The sequence below is a fragment of the Schistocerca piceifrons genome, chromosome 5 (genome assembly GCF_021461385.2).
Source record: "Schistocerca piceifrons isolate TAMUIC-IGC-003096 chromosome 5, iqSchPice1.1, whole genome shotgun sequence".
NCBI classification, from domain to species: Eukaryota; Metazoa; Arthropoda; class Insecta; order Orthoptera; family Acrididae; genus Schistocerca; species Schistocerca piceifrons.
In genome coordinates this window covers 491,339,522-491,358,566 of record NC_060142.1, presented here as the reverse complement: position 1 = coordinate 491,358,566, position 19,045 = coordinate 491,339,522, and the positions used below count along the sequence as shown (strand labels likewise).

The 19,045-nt window shown below is 39.7% G+C and overlaps 1 protein-coding gene across 1 annotated transcript in view; it reads left to right on the top strand.

Annotated features, from left to right (window-relative positions):
* The window catches only part of LOC124798583 (cytochrome P450 6k1-like), a 146,711-nt gene that overhangs the window by 111,966 nt on the left and 15,700 nt on the right, over positions 1-19,045 (top strand). Inside the window, exon 6 of the mRNA XM_047262045.1 lies at positions 6,830-7,051. Within this exon, the coding sequence (XP_047118001.1) occupies positions 6,830-7,051 (222 nt within the window). The remainder of the gene's footprint in view (positions 1-6,829; positions 7,052-19,045) is intronic.

The window sequence follows — 19,045 nt, the reverse complement described above, 5'->3', positions numbered from 1 at the left end:
GACGAATGAATAGGTGTTACCCACCAAAACTTCAGCTAATGCTACTGGTGAACTATTCAGACAGTGGGTACATTGGAAAAGCTTACTTAGAGTTCACATGAGCGTAAGAGTGCTCGTGTAGCCTGCTAAATTAACTGACTCAGCTGTACGAGGCGACGTGATTTATCCAAGCACTGATCAAGTGGAAGCCAGCTTTCAGATGGCAGAGCCGGCCGCGTTGTGGCTGTGCGGTTCTAGGCGCTTCAGTCCGGAACCGCGCTGCTGCTACGGTCGCAGGTTCGAATCCTGCCTCGGGCATGAATATATGTGATGTCCTTAGTTAGGTTTAAGTAGTTCTAAGTTCTAGGGGACTGATGACCTTAGCAGTTAAGTCCCATAGTGCTCAGAGGCATTTGAACCAACCACATGGCAGAGAGGGCGGGAAATAACGTGGCCGGTAGATGGGCAGTCGGCATGGCACATGTTGCGAGAGCGTTAGTGGTTGGGGTTGCAGGCAGGGTTGCAGACAAAATACTGAGCGCTGGAGGGGAAGTGCCGTTCTAAGCTGAAGCCTATGCTGTTCTTTTATCTAAATAGTAAGCTGAGCCCGTCCACATCCACACTTGTATGGTAACCATTCAAAAACATCTACTGACACTTCTGCTTTGGTTACTACCTGAAAAGAATCACTCTGAAAAATGCAAGAAAAGCTGCGATTTGTTTTCACTTGACTCGTTAGCAATGTGTAACTTGCAGAGAAGCGTCACGAGTGGTGAATTTTGAGTAAAGCCTGTATTTCTACTATTTCCATGTTAGAATTTGCTTCTTTTGCCAATATACAGCGGAGTTTACACAGTGTCGCCTCACTAAAATTTTGTGCAGATGCGATTGGGAGAAAATTCTGAAACAGTGGTTCATTAAGTTTATTAGGTAAGGAAATGAGGAAAAGTAAGCTCATTATCTTATGAAAAAGTGCATCCTCAGTACTAAAATGAACGTGTTTTCTTTCATGGAAGAAGTCTGTAGTTAGTGGAATAGTATGGTAGAGAATGAAGTCTTGTGTAATAGTCATATGCCAAAATACTCTCCTCTTTGTGTCTTATTATTTGCCAAAATCTCTTTTCGATATCTCAAACCGTTTATGAAATATGAGGAATGTTGTGGATATTTCATTCTGGCTTTACGACTGGCCCGCGAAGTCGTAAATAAATGTGCTACATCAGATCAATTTTCTCGAGACTGGTGACAAATAAGAACTCCACTCAAGTCTAAAAAAAAATCCAGTATGTTAGCTGAGTTTCATATGCAGCAACATACTATGTAATATGCGCCAAACACAAAGTCATAGCGACCTCTTTTTTTTTTCATTTCAAACTTTTTTTAATTTCGAGTAGTGTCTTAATGAAGTGTAAATATCACAATAACTATGACCTTAAACAAAATGATGGGCACGTCACCCGGAAGCTGACGTACAAAGCTGTAAGTAATGCAAAAATGATTTTTTTACCGAATAATTTGTTTAAATCGTTTGAGAAACATTGCAGGGCGTTTATCTCGATTCTGGCGATACCGGCTGGCGGACAATGTCGGCCTCCGTTTCCGAACAGTCGAATTAATTCACACAGAGCACTGGACACGAAAATTGGTCACTGTGTGCTGGGCGGACTCCAATAGAAAGCGGAGCTCAGATTGGCTCAAAGAACGCCTTCGGTAAAGTTCCACACTGTCGCATAGTAAACAAGATACATACAAATAAAATATAATAATGCGTTTATGATTGAACTGAATATTTCGTAGCAAAAAGTACGTCTTTCTTAATGGAGAAGCAGCGTCAGAAACGGGGGTGTCGTCGGGCGTACAACAATACAATGTGATAGAGCAAGTAACGTCCTTAATACGCATACGCCGAATGATGTTCGGTACACCATCTATAGTTCTATCAGGCTATTTGAAGAATCATAGCTGTGACACTGTCTTAAATTTGTAACCATATGCAGATAGACTTGCACTGTAACAGTGCCTGGTGCAAATATTGGCAGATAACTGTTATGTTGTGCAATTTGCATAAAAGAGATAGAATTATCCGATGTGGTTTGACTACGAAATCAGCGATTCATCAAAGCAGTGACTGACGACTTTCAAATATTTATGAATATGTCTTGAGACTGATTTAAGTTGGATCTGCCACATAAGTCTAGCTTGGTGGAAGGCATACGCCGGGATCAGATTTGGGTGGGACACAACCCGAGGAAGTGAAATTCACCCACAAAAGACGTCGCTGGCAAACGGCTCGAAGGACCAATTCTCGAGTATTGTTTATCTGTAATGGACTCTTACCAAGTCGCATAGCGAAAGAGATAGAAACGATTCAAAGAAAGCCGGCCGGTGTGGCCGTGCGGTTCTAGGCGCTTCAGTCTAGAACCGCGTGACCGCTACGGTCGCAGATTCGAATCCTGCCTCGGGCATGGATGTGTGTGATGTCCTTAGGTTAGTTCGGTTTAAGTAGTTCTAAGTTCTAGGGGACTGATGACCACAGATGTTAAGTCCCATAGTGCTCAGAGCCATTTGAACCATTTTTGATTCAAAGAAAACCTATTCGATTCGTCAAAGGTTTCTTTAGTCAGCGAGCGAGTGACACTGCATCACTCAACAAACTGCATTGGCAAGAGAAGTGAGGGGCATCCAGCACACAGAACCGCACGAAACTGTGTTTAGAATGAAAATCGTTCATTGCAAAAACAGTGATATGAGCTATTCTCTAGCAAAATCCGTGTCTTACCATGAGAGACATTTGGTCACCCATTCACGATCTAAGAAAGGAAATTTAGCAATGAAGAAACAAAATTCGATGTAGTATTACCAAGAACACATCGAAAACAACAAAATAGTACAAGCATCGTAACTGCTACTTCTTTAGCAGTATAAGCTCGACATGAGAAGAATCGTTGATTTTGTAAGACTGAACTGTGGAAAACTACAAATAAAGTTACACCACGTCATTTCATTATTAGACTTCACTCTGTGCTACAGAATCCACTTTCTTCACTGAAATACCAGCCGGTGTGACAATACGCGTGTCAAAAGACAAGTTATGACACTGGCATACCACTGTTATCGTCTGAAAGTGTAATTAGTGTGACGTGTGATATTGGACTGCTTGAATGCCGAAATAATGTCGAACGTGAAAATGTGGATTCTGTTAGATGTACATATTGTTCCGTTTCACTTTGCTTTGACCACTTCACTGAAACCCTACATCTGCACTTTGGAGGCTGAGTAGCTGTGTGAAACAATCAAACCAGAAGAAAAAAAAAATTTTCAGACAGCATAACTATTGGAAGCAGAGGGAAATGTAGCAATTGGGGTATTGTTTCGTAGAACCGTCTTTATTTTAAAAATGAGCTCACCGACGAGCCAGGATATTATGACCACCTGCTTAATACCGTGTTGGTTCACTTTTCAAACACAGTACAGCAGCGATTCTGCTTGGACTGGATTCTACAAGTCCTTGATAGGTTTCCAGAAGCACGTGGCACCACATTTCTGCTCACAAGCCACAAAATTCCCGCAAATTGCGGGACAGTGGTTTGTGGGCAGGCAGCTGGCGACAGATATGTGTTACAGTCAGTACAGATTAGGAACATCTGTTGGCTGAGGCATCAATATGAGTTCACTATCATGCTCCTCAAAGCACTGCAGCACGATTCTGTAATTGTGTCCTGGAGAGTTATCCTGCTGGAAGGTGTCACCGCCATCAGAGAAGGTTTCAACCATGAAGGGATGCAGGTGGTCCGCAGTATGTTTACTTAGATCACGGCTGTCACGCTGTTTCCGTGTACTACCACAGATCCCACGGAATCCCAACTCAGTGTACCCTATAGCATAATTCTGCACTGTGATGCGGAGCACTTTTCGAGCAGCCATTCGCTTGGACTACGGCCTATAAGGACCCAACCATCGACATGGTGTAACAAAAATTGCGAATCATTCGACAGGCGACAGTTTCTATTGATCCATTGTGAAAATTCAGTGATGCTGTGACCAATGCAATAGTAACTGACAATATTGTTACACAGGAAGACGTAAGGGTCGTGTGAGCTCCATGTTGAACAATGGCCTTTGAACTGTGTACAGCAAAATACTTGTGCCTACACCAGCATTGTTCTCTGTCGTCGGATCCGCCACTGATCGCCGTCTAGCCTGGATTCCACAGTGGGGGATCCTCAGCCTCATGTTTTGTGGTGAGACATGGACGTCTAGTACCATAAGGCTTACGCGTTTTCCACCATTCCTTCAACCACTTTCCATAGGTGCTCACAACAGTCGTACCCAAACAGGTTACCTGCTTCGCCGTTTCAGAGATTCTCGTTTCCAGCCATAGGGCCATACCCTCAACACCACCAGGTGGCATTCAAACTCACGATGGGCAATGGCCATAATGTCATAATGCTCTGGCTCATCATTGTGTATAAAGTACCAGCATACATTAAACTAAACTCAGTAATAGTTCCTCCACCTTTAATCCACGCTCATAACACATCAGCAGGACTTAAATTACTTCTAAGTCTAGAATGAGCACAATGTGCTTTACCAACGGCAACCCATGCATCTGATGTTGCAGAATATGACCACACAGTCTCACACCACAATGGAGTCTTTTAATCGACGACAGCCCTAGGGAGAAACTTTTCCACCGTGCAATTCCAGCAGTTTTATTCTTGTCGATGCAAAGTACTTGTGCTTTGGTAATATTACATCGATATTTTGTTTAGTTAGGTGATAACTCGGTCCATAGCTTTTGTGAAATTTTTAAACGAAATAAGTTCCGCTTTTAACTGTTAAAACATTATTTATTGCTATTGCAGTTTCGATATGTTGTCATTTGCAAGCATTTTGGGATGTTGTAACCCAATTGGTAATACAAAGTCATGATACGCTGTGTAAGAGCTGTTGCATGAGGTGCTGTGGATTTATCAGCTGTTCCATATACCATACCCTCTGCAGAGCTGATGAAATAATGGTGTAAATACTGAAGTTTAAATTTCATGCAGTAGGTAAGTAACTGGATCACAAAAGCGGCAGAGACGTCTCGAACAGGTGATAAATTCACAACACGTCATGCAAATGTTCTTACACAGCGCGGCACAGCTTTATGTTGCTGAGTGGGTTACAACGTGCGACAACGCTCGAAAATTACAACGTATCGAAATTGTAGTTGAAATAAATAATGTTTTAACGGCCAAAACAGGAAACATTTCACCGAAAAAGATATTTTCTGTCTTCGTGTTACCAAAGTTCCTCTGCAGGACCTTTAACAGGTGATATTCAAATGTCTCTCGTGCAAAGACGCGCAGCTGAGCATGCTAATGGCTCATATCATTGTTTTTGGGATGAGCGGCTTACACTCTAAGCATATTTTCGAGAGGTTCTAAACGTCCGACATCACGAAAATTTCTTGCGAGAGGGGCTGCAAGAGAAACGTTGTTCATCGTGGATAGCCTTACTCACTAAACTTGGAATGTCAGAGATTGCACCGCATAGTACCACATAATGAACGCAACGCTCAAATCAGGGGAATTCGGGTTCATTCAGAGGACTGACAACGGGCTTTTCCCCGCATACCATCCGTGTGTGTGATAGAGAGAGAGGTGAAGAGAAGGGGGTTGTGCGAAATGATATATGATATTAGCGTGTGTGTGTGTGTGTGTGTGCCGGCCAGAGTGGCCGTGCGGTTCTAGGCGCTACAGTCTGGAGCCGAGTGACCGCTACGGTCGCAGGTTCGAATCCTGCCTCGGGCATGGATGTGTGTGATGTCCTTAGGTTAGTTAGGTTTAATTAGTTCTAAGTTCTAGGCGACTGATGACCTCAGAAGTTAAGTCGCATAGTGCTCAGAGCCATTTGTGTGTGTGTGTGTGTGTGTGTGTGTGAAATCTTATGGGACTTAACTGTTAAGGTCATCAGTCCCTAAGCGTACACACTACTTAACGTAAATTATCCTAAGGACAAACACACAGACCCATGCCCAAGGGAGGACTCGAACCTCCGCCGAGACCAGCCGCACAGTCCATGACTGCAGCGCCTAAGACCGCTCAGCTAATCCCGCGCGGCGATGATATTAGTACATTATGCATTCCCTACGACATACCGTACAGTGTTTTGCGGAGTCTAATAGATGTAGACTCTGGCCGTTTCTTATTGAGCAAGTTTCGGAGGTAACCTAGTGATATATGGACTTCTGTACCCAGTTCTGATCAGTCGCTTGTCACCTTCGGTGTCCAACTACTGCGCACCGAGTGTTGGGTCGGGCGTAGCAGCTCACAGGTACACGCGGACACCACCAGAAACGGCAAGTGAAGAGTCTTGGTGCCCACAGGTGAAGAGGACAGGACCTGGTGGGTGGTTGCGGAGCGTCATGGGGCGGTTAAGGACATAAATGGACGAGTCTAAGGGTAGGACGTTCACCCATTGTGCTTTTATTTCATTTTATGTTACGAACGTCATAGGTATGTTGTCATTGTTTTAATACTTTTAAATATGTGTTGAGTTTCCACCACCTGATCGACAGAGCATTATCTCCCAAGACGAATTATTGATTCGTGTTGACTTTGATGAAAATGGTTGAATGGTACCAATCATCACTGACAAAATATAACAATCTCTACATCACTTCCGAGAAATGGGTGGTATTGAAATCCGAGACTGTCAGCGAAGAAAGAGAGCTAATCTCCTTACGCAGGCTGGGGACTCCAAGGAAATATTACGTCATTTCATTAAGATATTTTGTAGGGTCACCAAGCTGTCGTTGTTTCTTCTGGGTTGCTAACGTGAAAATAATCAAATCCAACCGCAGATTTCCCACTGGAAGACCTGGCGGCAGAGTCTTTTGGGTTCTTCATCGCTGGCTTCGAGACTTCGAGTACCACAATTAGCTCCAGCCTATACGAACTGGCGCTGCACGAGGATATACAAAAGGAGCTGCAGCAGGAGATAGATTCTGTGCTGGTGCGACACGACGGCAACATCACGTACGACGCCATAACGGAGATGTCCTACCTAGACAAAGTTGTGTCTGGTGAGTTCCATACATTTATTTTATGACATGTTAAAATACTTCACGTTTGACAGATAATATATCATGGCCAATTTTTCCGTTTTTAATTTAGGCAGCTTCTTTTAGCCGAGCCACAGATACGACGGATAAAAAACAAAAAACTACAGATGATGTCGTGCATGGTATATTTCCCCGCCACCTGTTAATAGATTTGAGTTAATTCTGAGAATTGAAGTGTCTGTGTTCAGTATTATAACGGACGAGTTCATTGAGTGTCGGATCGTGATTTGGAGTTTCACAGTTTGTTACATATTTCTACTCCAGATTTTAAGTTAATGTTCATATATACTGTGATACGAGGTAAAAAGGTGTTTTATGCGTATCGATTCGCAATGAAATTATCTGTGTTTAGATTACAGCAAAGCAAAGAAAGTTACAGCCAATAAGGTACAGACCAGCTAATAATTTCTGATAAATATTTTAATTTGCCTTTCAATGTTACAAAAAAGAGACTTGCCAAATATGCGATAAATTTAAAATTTAAAACCAGTTCGGAAATGAAGGCCGACGGAAAACAATGCGGAGCGATTATGGGCTGCATATTCGGCACAGGCAGCAACGTGGAGCCTCAGCAAAGCTGAAAATATCGCCGGTAACTATTTCTTTGCCTAAATCTAACATCACAGGATGCGGTTTTGTTTCTTTAGCAACCCTCTTAGAGAGTACGATAAATCAACATCGGTTCAGTTTTCTTGTTTCAGCTGAAGTTTCCTTAGGACCACACTTTTTTCATTCCTCGAGAATGTTGTTCATTCCCTCATTTCTTCCAGTTCTTGATTTGGTTCTGCAGTTATGTTCTGTTTCTTATTTTCTTCTTTCACATATTTAATATCTCTTCATACCATTCTCAACCATGTAGTTTTGGATTTTATGATTGTTTGCTAAGTCAAAGATTTGTTTCATTATTCTGTCATTATTGGTCAACATTCGTTTTCACAGAATTTTAATTTCCTTTTTCTCGTTACGTTTGTTCACTTCTCACCTTTCACATATAGTTCTGTATGTCATCTTATTCCGGATTTTGAATCACTGCTGCTTTAGGGCTCTTATATTTTTCTTAGGAGTCTTTTTTTTCAACTTTTATATCTCATCGATCTCTCCCATAGTTTTCAGTGTTCCACTGCACAGAGTGTTTTAGGGCTGACGACAGATTCATAGTGTTTCAGTTTTGTGTTCCAGAAGTAAGGCTTTTAGTACTTTTGTTTCTTGTTATTTGAAAGGGCCTTTCCATTTGTAGTACGAATATTATAATCTCCACTGTTATCTTTTCCATCATATTTTTTGTATCCATTCTTCCAGATATTTAAATAAGTCTACTCTAAAAATTTTGCTGTCGTCTGTTTCAAGCTGTTAGGACGCGTTCATGACGTTTGTCATGACCTGAGTTTCTTAAAACGATAGTTGTAATCCTACGTTGCATGGGGGCTTAATTAAATATAATGCAAATATTTTTGGTGGCTGTAAGTCCGATTACATAAGTCTCGTAAACGGTTGGCCATGACTAGTATTATTACGCTATCTGACTGCATAGAACAACAACAAAGAATGAAATGAAAATTTTCGTTAACACAATTAATTAATTAAGTCCCCACCAACTATGAAACCTACGAAACCAAAGCACAAGTATAACTGTTCTGTATGTGGAACTATGACTCAACGCACATCTGGCACGGTTCTTCTTCAACAAGACAAGAAATTTTAAATACCATTTATACTGAAGTAACTAAAAAAAAGTTAGAAATACTATAATTGCGCAAGAAACCCAGAATTACACTCTAATACAAGAACACACGCCAGATGCTTTGTTGACTGAACCTGTAATGGCGCATTATTCAGGACATTGAAATAACGAGAAAAAAAAAGAAAAGTAGTTTGTTACCTTAATTTATATTGATGAAAAGCACTCTAGACATTACAATCTCTCCACACCGACTCGCTACTACCACATCTCAACCAGAACTCTCCAATATCACATCTCAGCAAGCAGTGCCTACTAGCACATCTCAACAAACACTCTCTGCTACGAGTTCTGCCCACGCACTGACTACTACGAGACCTCGACAGGCACTGTGGAGGCGGCTGAATAATACTCTTTGGCGCAATCTCTGGCGCTGTGGCTCAGTGTAGCCACCTTTCATATGCCCCTCCTCCACGGGCCAGAATTTGATGGTATTTTTGCCAGCATTGGTGGTGAAAATACCACCAAATTCGTCCACAAAAATACAGACAAAAATAAAAGATAATACGAGGGGCGTTCAGAAAGTAAGCTCCGATAGGTCGCGAAATGGAAACGACTATGAAAATCCAATAAAGCTTTGCACAGATGTGTTGGGTAGTGTCTCTAGTATAACCCCAGTTAGCATCACGTCGCTCTTCTCATTTCTGAGCTCGCAGTGAGTGCGTAAAGATGTCTAGAAAATAGTGTCTGCCGCCAAGTACGAGGGCCTGGTGAGAAATTTCGCCTGAAGCTATGCAGCTAACATTACATAACTGTCGTGCTGTTTCTTCTTCAAGACAATTCTCAGCCGCATTCTGCAGGGGCAATGAAGATGCTCCTGCATCGTTTTCAAATGGAAATGTTAGATTACCCACAATACAGTCCGCAATTGTCTCCCCCTGAGTTTCATCTCTGGTCACATGAACCGCTGTCTTTGAAGACAACATTTTGACACAGACAACGAGGTGTAGGCCAGCGTGGAGAATTGGCGGAAAGCACTGGCGGCTGCCTTCTATGATGAGGCTATTGAAAAGTTGGTACAACGCTATGACAAAAGTCTAAGTCAGAACGGCGACTACGTAGAGAAGTAGCTGAAAGGTGTAGCTAATTGTTACAAATAAAACATTTCTGATGTTCACTGTGGTTTCAATTTGGCAATCAATCGGAGCTTACTTTCTGAACAGGCCTCGTATTAATACCTAAATATCACATAATTAGTTAAAATTTTGGCTTTGCACTGACCTTTCAATAACCTAATATATAAAATACAGTAAGCGATACAAATTCCTTTCATACATGTGACTTTACATAATAGTTCACACAATACACAAAAAATCAGTTTATACAAATGTTCATATAAAATGCTTTCAATGGTTAGTTCCAGTAGTAGCACCCAGCGATGGTCAACAGGTGCAAATACCAACAAGTGACATCATTTTAGTAGAAGCAGTCCATCAGTGGCACCCAGCAATGTTGAACAGGTGCAGACACCAACAAGTGACATCATTCAGCAGAAGCAGTTCCATTAGTGGCACCCAGCAATGTTGAACAGGTACACACAGCAACAAGCGACATTAGTTCAGTAGAAGCAATCCATCAGTGCCACCCATCAATGTTGAGTAGGTGCAGACAGCAAGAAGTAACATCATTTCAGTAGAAACAGTTCTAACAGTGGCACCCAGTAGTGTTGAACAAGTGCACACACCAACAAGTGACATTATGTCAGTAGAAGCAGTTCCATCTGTGGCACCCAGCAATGTTGAACAGGTGCAGACACCAACAAGTGACATTATGTCAGTAGAAGCAGTCCATCAGTGGCACCCAGTAATGTTGACAGGTGCAGACACCAACAAGTGACATTATTTCTGTAGAAGCAGTTCATTAGTGGCACCCAGTAAAGTTGAGCAGGTACACACAGCAACAAGTCACATTATTTCAGTAAAAAGCAGTCCATCAGTGGCACCCAGTAATGTTGAACAGGTGCAGACACCAACAAGTGACATCATTTCAGTAGAAGCAGTTCCAATAGTGACACCCAGTAGTGTTGAACAAGTGCAGACACCAACAAGTGACATTAGTTCAGTAGAAACAATCCATCAGTGGCACCCAGCAATGTTGAGTAGGTGCAGACACCAACAAGTGACATTATTTCAGTAGAAGCAGTCCATCAGTTGCACCTAGCAATGATGTGCAGGTCCAGAGAGCAGTCCATGGTATTCACTATCACTGATCACACTGTTCATCAGAGTTTATAAGCAGAAATTAAACATGTCCTAGTGGCACCAATCATGTAGAAAAAGTACAAGTAACAGTTAATAATATTTACTATCACTGATCACACAGTTCATCAGCAGAAATTAATCATTCCTAAGTGGCACCCATTATGTTAAAAAAGTGCAGGTAACAGTTCATAATATTCACCATCACTAATCAGACAGTTCAAGCATGAACAATAGTTTGAATACACATACAAATGCTTTTACAATGCTCTTACACTAAACATACAAATTCTAATAAACACACAAATGATATCAGATAATTGTCATATTAACTATTACAAATACTCAAATATCAGTAAACCTATAATATTTATGGGTGTCAGTGCAAGTCACAACAAACAAGTAAAATAATATTTAGGAGATAGGTTGGGACTAATTATTTGGGATTAGGAAAGGAAAACACACAAAACACACTCACTCATCTTTCATCCACATTAAGTACTACTGTGTAATTGAATAGTGTTAACTGTGTAAATGCAATTTGTCAAAATTTGATGTTCATCATGTGTATCAAGTAGTAGTGGCAGCAATGTATAACAGTCAATAATAGTTAAGTCAACGTCATAGTCATCGTGTCAAGACCAATGTTTGCCAAGCCAGATCAAAATGTACAGTTGCTGAACAACTGTCAGTGAGCCAAGGTATGCAATTACTTCCTCTCTCCAAAAAAAAAAAAAAAAAAAAAAAATATGTACTGCTTATTGATTTATTGATTTAACAAAGTGTGTGTAGACAATCTTCCTTCTACTTGAGTGTTCTAGTCTGCTATCTTCATCCTCCTTGTTCTATATAGACCAACAAAAAAAAAAAAAAAATATGCACCTCACTTACTTTACCTCTTATACACCAAAACTCCAATAATCATCAGCATCACATAATCTCAATACTTCAATAATACCTCTTACGTCGATACATATAAATCGTATCATCAATATCATTTACCTTACCTTTTGTCCACCAAAACTCCAATAACCATCAACTTCACATAATCTCAATAATACCTCAATAATACCTCTTCAATACGTCGATACATATAAACCTTATCGCCAATATCATTTCACTTCCATAACAACTCTTTCCTCTAGTCAGTCTCCTCGAACAAGTACAGATAAAATCCTAATGCAAACCTCATCATCCCATACAATCCGAAGACACACTGTCAACACACAACCTCTGTGTAATCCATCTGAGCCGAATCTTCTACTCATTATGAATTATAAACAAAGAAATGCATACATGACCTCTAACAGACTTAGTTCGAATAACTCTCAGTAATTAAGTACGATTACGGAGTGTGAATGATCATAATATTTCACAGTGTGTACACCACTTCAAGAATTATGGCAAACAGAAGCAAACATGTGGAGTATTTCTTGTGTCAAGTGTCACTTCCTATTTCAATTGCTCACGAAAAATGCAGTGTAATAACTGTCAATGGTCTAAACCTAGCTTTGGTATGTCATGTCGTTAGCTTCCTTCCTATTAGCATACATTTATACAGCTTCCATAAAACCTCCAGCTCATGTGGCTTCTATAAAGTTTCTTGTACTAATGTCGTTCGTCGAATTATAGCAGTTCATTTTCTTATCTTAAAAATATAAGGCACTGAGCGTAAGCAAAACATGCAATAGCGAGTAAATATACCAGTAGAGAACAGAATGTCAACAAGTGGATGCAACACAATTCTTACAACGAGGCTCTGCCAAGCGAACAATCTATAATTAATACCATAGTGTGACCTAAACTCTATGTTTGTACACAGTATATCAGCATTTCTATATACCAAATTAAAGAGTAGTTATGACGACAAACAGAAATGTATAAATATGCAATCCATACGCATAGCAGTAAACATATATCTTACGTAATAAACAGGTCATTAGCATCATATCAGCATAAGCAAATAAATGTTCATATGTCATCTTAATAAGTAAACATGAAGGCGCAAGCAGATAAATCACAAAGTATAACTTACATACCTAACCACATCAGCACAGTAAATCAGGTGACAATTATAATTTAAATAAATAAGCACAGCAGGCACATAATTAAAAAATATGACATCAGTGAAAAAGCAGTGCATTCAAGCGATGCATAATATATACAAATAACAACCCTGTTCATTAATAAAACATTGACAAAAATCAGCAAATGTACGCAAGCACGTCGCTTCACAAGTAAATTCATAGAACATAAAATTAGCACGAAGTATGAATCACGTAATTGCGAGCAGCAAATTACGTCTAAAGTACGTACCTAAGTGGAAATATGTTACCTGAAAAATGAACTCAACTAATAGTTACCTTTTTTCAGTTTATTAGTTTCTTCTTCGAAATTACATTCCTCCTGAAAATTTCTCGATAGCAAGTCGTCTTAACATCGGACACGCACAGAATTTCCCTGAAGTTCTTAAACATTTTATAGAACCGTATCCTGAAAAATACTGAATGTTAATAACATAATTCATCAAGTCACTATAGCTTTATACTGAATTTAGTCGGAGAACTTAGACTGTGTACTTGTTTACGGCTGTCAGTGCATTCGCACTAAGCGTTCGATCAGCTGTAGGCGCGTGACGTAGGAAGCAATTGTTTGCGGTCAACGACTGCCCTGTGCGGCGCGCAGACTTGACTGTTGCTTTGAGTATATGCCGCCGCCTAAACACAGCGCGGTATCCTTGTACTCTCCGCATGTTTACTTATAACTGTTGTTTTCTCACAAGTATGTCATTCCACAAAAATTGTAACGTTAGATATATGATGTATTCCCTTAGAGCGCCGTGATGTAAGAGTTTCTACTTCAACAGTGTTATCATGTATAATTTTGCGAATTCTATGTGGACCGTTATAAAGCAGAAAAAAATTGCGACACAAGCCTTTTCCTTTGTGAGATAAACGATGAGACTTAATTAACACCTTTTGACCAACTGACAAAATTTTTAAACGACCAGGACGCTTAGCTGATTTCTCTCTTCTAGCAGCCGCAGATGCAATATTTTGCAGAGCCAGGTTGACAACTTCAGAATGCCGCAGTTTCCGTGAAGGCGGAAAAGGAACGATTTCAGATATGCGATTTGTCGGTGCTTTGTCTTTTAATATCAATATAGGCGGTAAAGAAGTTGAATCATTACGGAGTTCATTCAGAATGTTTTGAAAAATATGAAAATACTGATCCCACGTTCTGTGATTCTGATGACAATAAAGACGACACAATTTATTGATTTCCTTTATCCATCTCTCTGAAGCGTTAGATTGAGGGCGAAGAAGTGAAATGAAAATTGGTTTCATTTTACGACGCCATAGAGTACGAAGCCAAATTTTAGAAGGAAACTGTGATCCATTATCTGATATAACCTTATCAACATGACCCACTTCTTTAAGAAAATTTTTGATGAAAGCATTAGATACTGAACGAGCTGTTGCTTTGCGTAACGGTGTAAAACACACATATTTTGATGTCAGCTCCACTGCTACGAAAATGTACGCAAAACCATTAGTAGAACGAACCACTGGACCGAACAAATCGACTACAGCCATCTCCTTTAATTTCGCTGGAATGATAGGAAACAACGGTGCTCTGTGAGAAATTGTTGGCGGCTTAGCCTTTTGACGTAATTTGCATTTGGCAAGAACAGATCGAATACGTTTTTCCATATTACTGAAGTAGCAATTTTCTCGTAATTTATGAAAGCATTTTCTGGGACCAAAGTGTGCATAACTGAAATGCGTATACCAAATCAGCTTATTAACCCACTCATCAGGAATGCAAACTAACCAAACCGAGTTGTCGACCGATTTTCGTTTAAACAGAATGTCATTGCGAACTAAATAATGCTGTCTAATCGCTACGCTTTCCTTTCTCCTCCACTTCTCCTTAATGTCCTTCCAAATTGGATCCCTATTTTGCTCCTTAGCGATGTCCTGGAGCGAAGACGAAATAAAGTTCTCAAACACAACACCTGGAATATACATCAAACAATAATTGTTTTCCTTGCAGTCCTCTTCAGCACTTTGTTTCAAACCCATAGGTGCACGTGATAAAGCATCAGCGACAATATTTGAAGAACCCTGTATGTAAACAATACTAAAATCAAATTCCTGTAGGTACAACGCCCATCGTGACAATCTGCCATGAGTTAATTTTGTCGACATAAGAAATTCCAGAGCTCGATGATCGGTATAAACCTTAGCATGTCTGCCAAACAAAAATGTCCGAAATTTTGTAAAAGCCCAAACAACAGCCAAAGCTTCAAGTTCCGTAACCGAATAATTCTTTTCTGATTTAGAAAGAACACGACTTCCAAATGCAATAGTTTTCTGTACTACAACGCCGTTTTCTTCTATCTATTGAAATAAATGAGCACCTAGGCCTTTGTATGATGAGTCTGTCGCCAAACAAAAATCTTTAGATAAATCCGGATGTGAAAGAAGTGGAGCAGCAACTAAAGCATCACGGAGTTGTTCAAATTCTGACTGAGCTTCCTCATCCCAACACCAATTAGATTTCTTTCCAGATAGTTCACATAAACGAGGTGTGGCCAAATCGTCCAATTTAACAAAGCGTATAAGAAAATTACAGACACCAAGGAAACTACGAACATCACGTTTTGTGGTAGGAACAGCATAATTACGAATAGCGTCTAATTTTTCTGGATCAGGAAGAATACCTACTGTAGAAATAATGTGACCGAGAAATTTCACCTGAGAACGACCAAATTCAGATTTTTCTAAGTTCACTGTAATGCCAACTCTTGCAAAATACGTAATAATGAATCCAAAATTTTGTTGTGCTCACTCCAAGAATGTTTAGCAATAAGAATGTCGTCAACATATGAAGTAACATTGTCACGAAGATAAACAGGCAAGATTTCGTTCAAGCTACGAATGAATGCTGATGAAGATACAGTAAGTCCAATCGGTAATTTCCGAAATCACATTTGGGTAAAATAGTCATATCAGGTTATTGTTTACTTACTCACTAGATAGACTGAGAGTAGAAGAGTTGTTTTTGACAGATGCAAAGAATAGTAAAAGGGTAGGCAACGGTACAGAAAACTAAAAGAGAAATAGCACCACTACAACTCGGGGCCGTATGCTCGCTACGGCACATATTCACTTAGAGTAGTGAATCCCCTGAGGACATTAATAGCTGCACATAATTTCCAGTTTGTGACTTAGTGGCAAATTTGGCGGAAGTGCGTACATAAATTGATCTAGCCATGAACATGGATGTATGTCATTCTTAGAATTACGAAAGATCTTAAATTTCCGAACAGTCAAAAAGTGTTTATAGTCAAAGTTTTCGCCTCGTGGCGACAAAGACCTACCGCGTCTGTCCCAGTCCCAATGACGATTATTGTTAAATTCACGCGCCTGGCGCTCTCTTGTTGCATGCCGTAAATGAAACAAATTATTTTCTTCAAACCCCTCAAGTATCTGTGATTCTAAATTTCTTTTGCCGTCTTTTCCTACGATTTCGCCTTCAATTTGTTTGACTTGCTTTTTTAATGCCTCAAATTAACTTTTCACGCGTTCATTAAATTTTCCCTGATTTTCAACATGTTTATTTATGTTCTGGTACTCTTCGGTTTCTGCAAATGGCAATGGTGCTGTATCATCTGAATCTCTGTCCCCATTTAAACTAAGACTTGTCAATTTATCTGAAATCTCCTCAACTCTTTCCGATAAGTCACCTAATTGTTCTTTCTGTTTATTTATGTCTTCCGTAAGTGTCGCGACTCGGGTTTCAGTATTAACACATTTGGTAGTTAACTGTTCATATTGTTGTGTTAGGTTATTTATTCTGTCATTTGGTATGGATTCCTCGATTCTCTCAAGTATTTCTTCCTTATCGTGTGCACATTGTAAATTTAACTCTGAAAATTTCTGTACTATCACACGATCTCTTTCTTCCTGTTCTCTATCCTGTTCCTTTTGTCTAATTTCTGTTGAAATTAAACTATTATTGTCAGCATTCAAAATCGGCTGTACTTCTTCTCTGATTTCTTTCTTTAATTCATCTTTCATGTTTTTGAAACATGTCCCCGTTCGTGAGCCGAACTGTGTTTCCATTGTTCCCATATCAGTTTCTAATTCAGATCGTAACTGTGATCTCACTGCTTTCATCTCGGTTATAATTGTTCCTAATTCTGTTTCAATTGTTCCCATTTGTGAGTCTAACCGTGTTCCCAAATTTAATATTGCACTCATCAACTGCTCCATAGTAACTGGTTCGAAACTCTTTTCACCCCTAACATTTCCCGCAAAATCGACTTCTTTCGTCATAGCTGTAAAGCTATCTTTGTTCGATACTATTCCAGAATCTTCTGTCGTTAATCTCGGATTCTGTGAATTTTCTGATTGAGAAAAATTTGAAATGGTTCCGGACTATTTTCCCGCTTATTAAATTGTCTTCAACACCATTATTCATGATACTGTTGTCCTGCGTTGGCGAGTTCGCCATGTCAACAATTTCGTCATTCTCACTATTCATCATTTTCGCCTTTTTCATCGATCGCGTAATCATTTACAAAACATACAAAACTCGTCACAATACGAAAATTACAGAGAATATAACACGTTATCACCAACAACACCATTCACACGATATGCTTCCCTCAAACACGACTAACGAAAAACTGAAATAATTGCACTAAATTATCAAACCCGTAGACAAGACAAAAAAAAATAAATTTTGAAAAACACCATTAGAAGAATGCCAATTACCAAATCTACACATGCAAAATAGACTACAATTACTAAACTACAAATTACTACAACAATACTACTGTCTACTATTTTTACAATCAGAAGATTTCCAAGGGACGATCCGAAGCAGCGGTCGCCACGTGCATGGGGGCTTAATTATTATTAAATTTGAAAATCATTTTTAATTTTGGTGTTTAGCTGTATGTCTGCTTACGCAGTATCTCGTAAACGGTTGGCCCTGACTAGTATTATTACGCTATCTGACTGCATAGAACAACAACAAAGACTGAAATGAAAATTTTCGTTAACACAATTAATTAATTAAGTCCCCACCAACTATGAAACCTACGAAACCAAAGCACAAGTATAAGTGTTCTGTATGTGGAAGTATGACTCAACGCACATCTGGCACGGTTCTTCTTCAACAAGACAAGGAATTTTAAATACCATTTATACTGAAGTAACTAAAAAAAAGTTAGAAATACTATAATTGCGCAAGAAACCCAGAATCACACTCTAATACAAGAACACACGCCAGATGCTTTGTTGACTGAACCTGTAATGGCGCATTATTCAGGACATTGAAGTAACGAGAAAAAAAAGAAAAGTAGTTTGTTACCTTAATTTATATTGATGAAAAGCACTCTAGACATTACAATCTCTCCACACCGACTCGCTACTACCACATCTCAACCAGAACTCTCCAATATCACATCTCAGCAAGCACTGCTTACTAGCACATCTCAACAAACACTCTCTGCTACGAGTTCTTGACAAGCACTGACTACTACGAGTTCTGCCCACGCACTGACTACTACGAGACCTCGACAGGCACTGTGGAGGCGGCTGAATAATACTCTTTGGCGCAATCTGTGGCGCTGTGGCTCAGTGTAGCCACCTTTCAACGTTTGCTGCTTTATGTTGTAGTTCTGTAATTCTTTTTTCTTGTGCACTTTCAAGTGAATCTGCAATAAGAGCATTACTATCTACGTGTGCTAGACAGTCTACAGCGATCTTCATTGGCTTTGTTCTTGTTTGTATACCCTTAATATCAAAACCTTCCTCCATTATGTAATCAGTTTTTCAATTGCACAGTAGGTGCAAAAGTCGTTTCCTTTTTTTAAACCTGATTTCATTCATAAAGTTTCTGACAATTCTCCCATAAACTCTACTTTTCATGTTGGGTCGGTTACAGTTGATTTAATTATTTCTGTGGTTTTCTAGTCAAAACACTCTTATAATGTTTAATTAT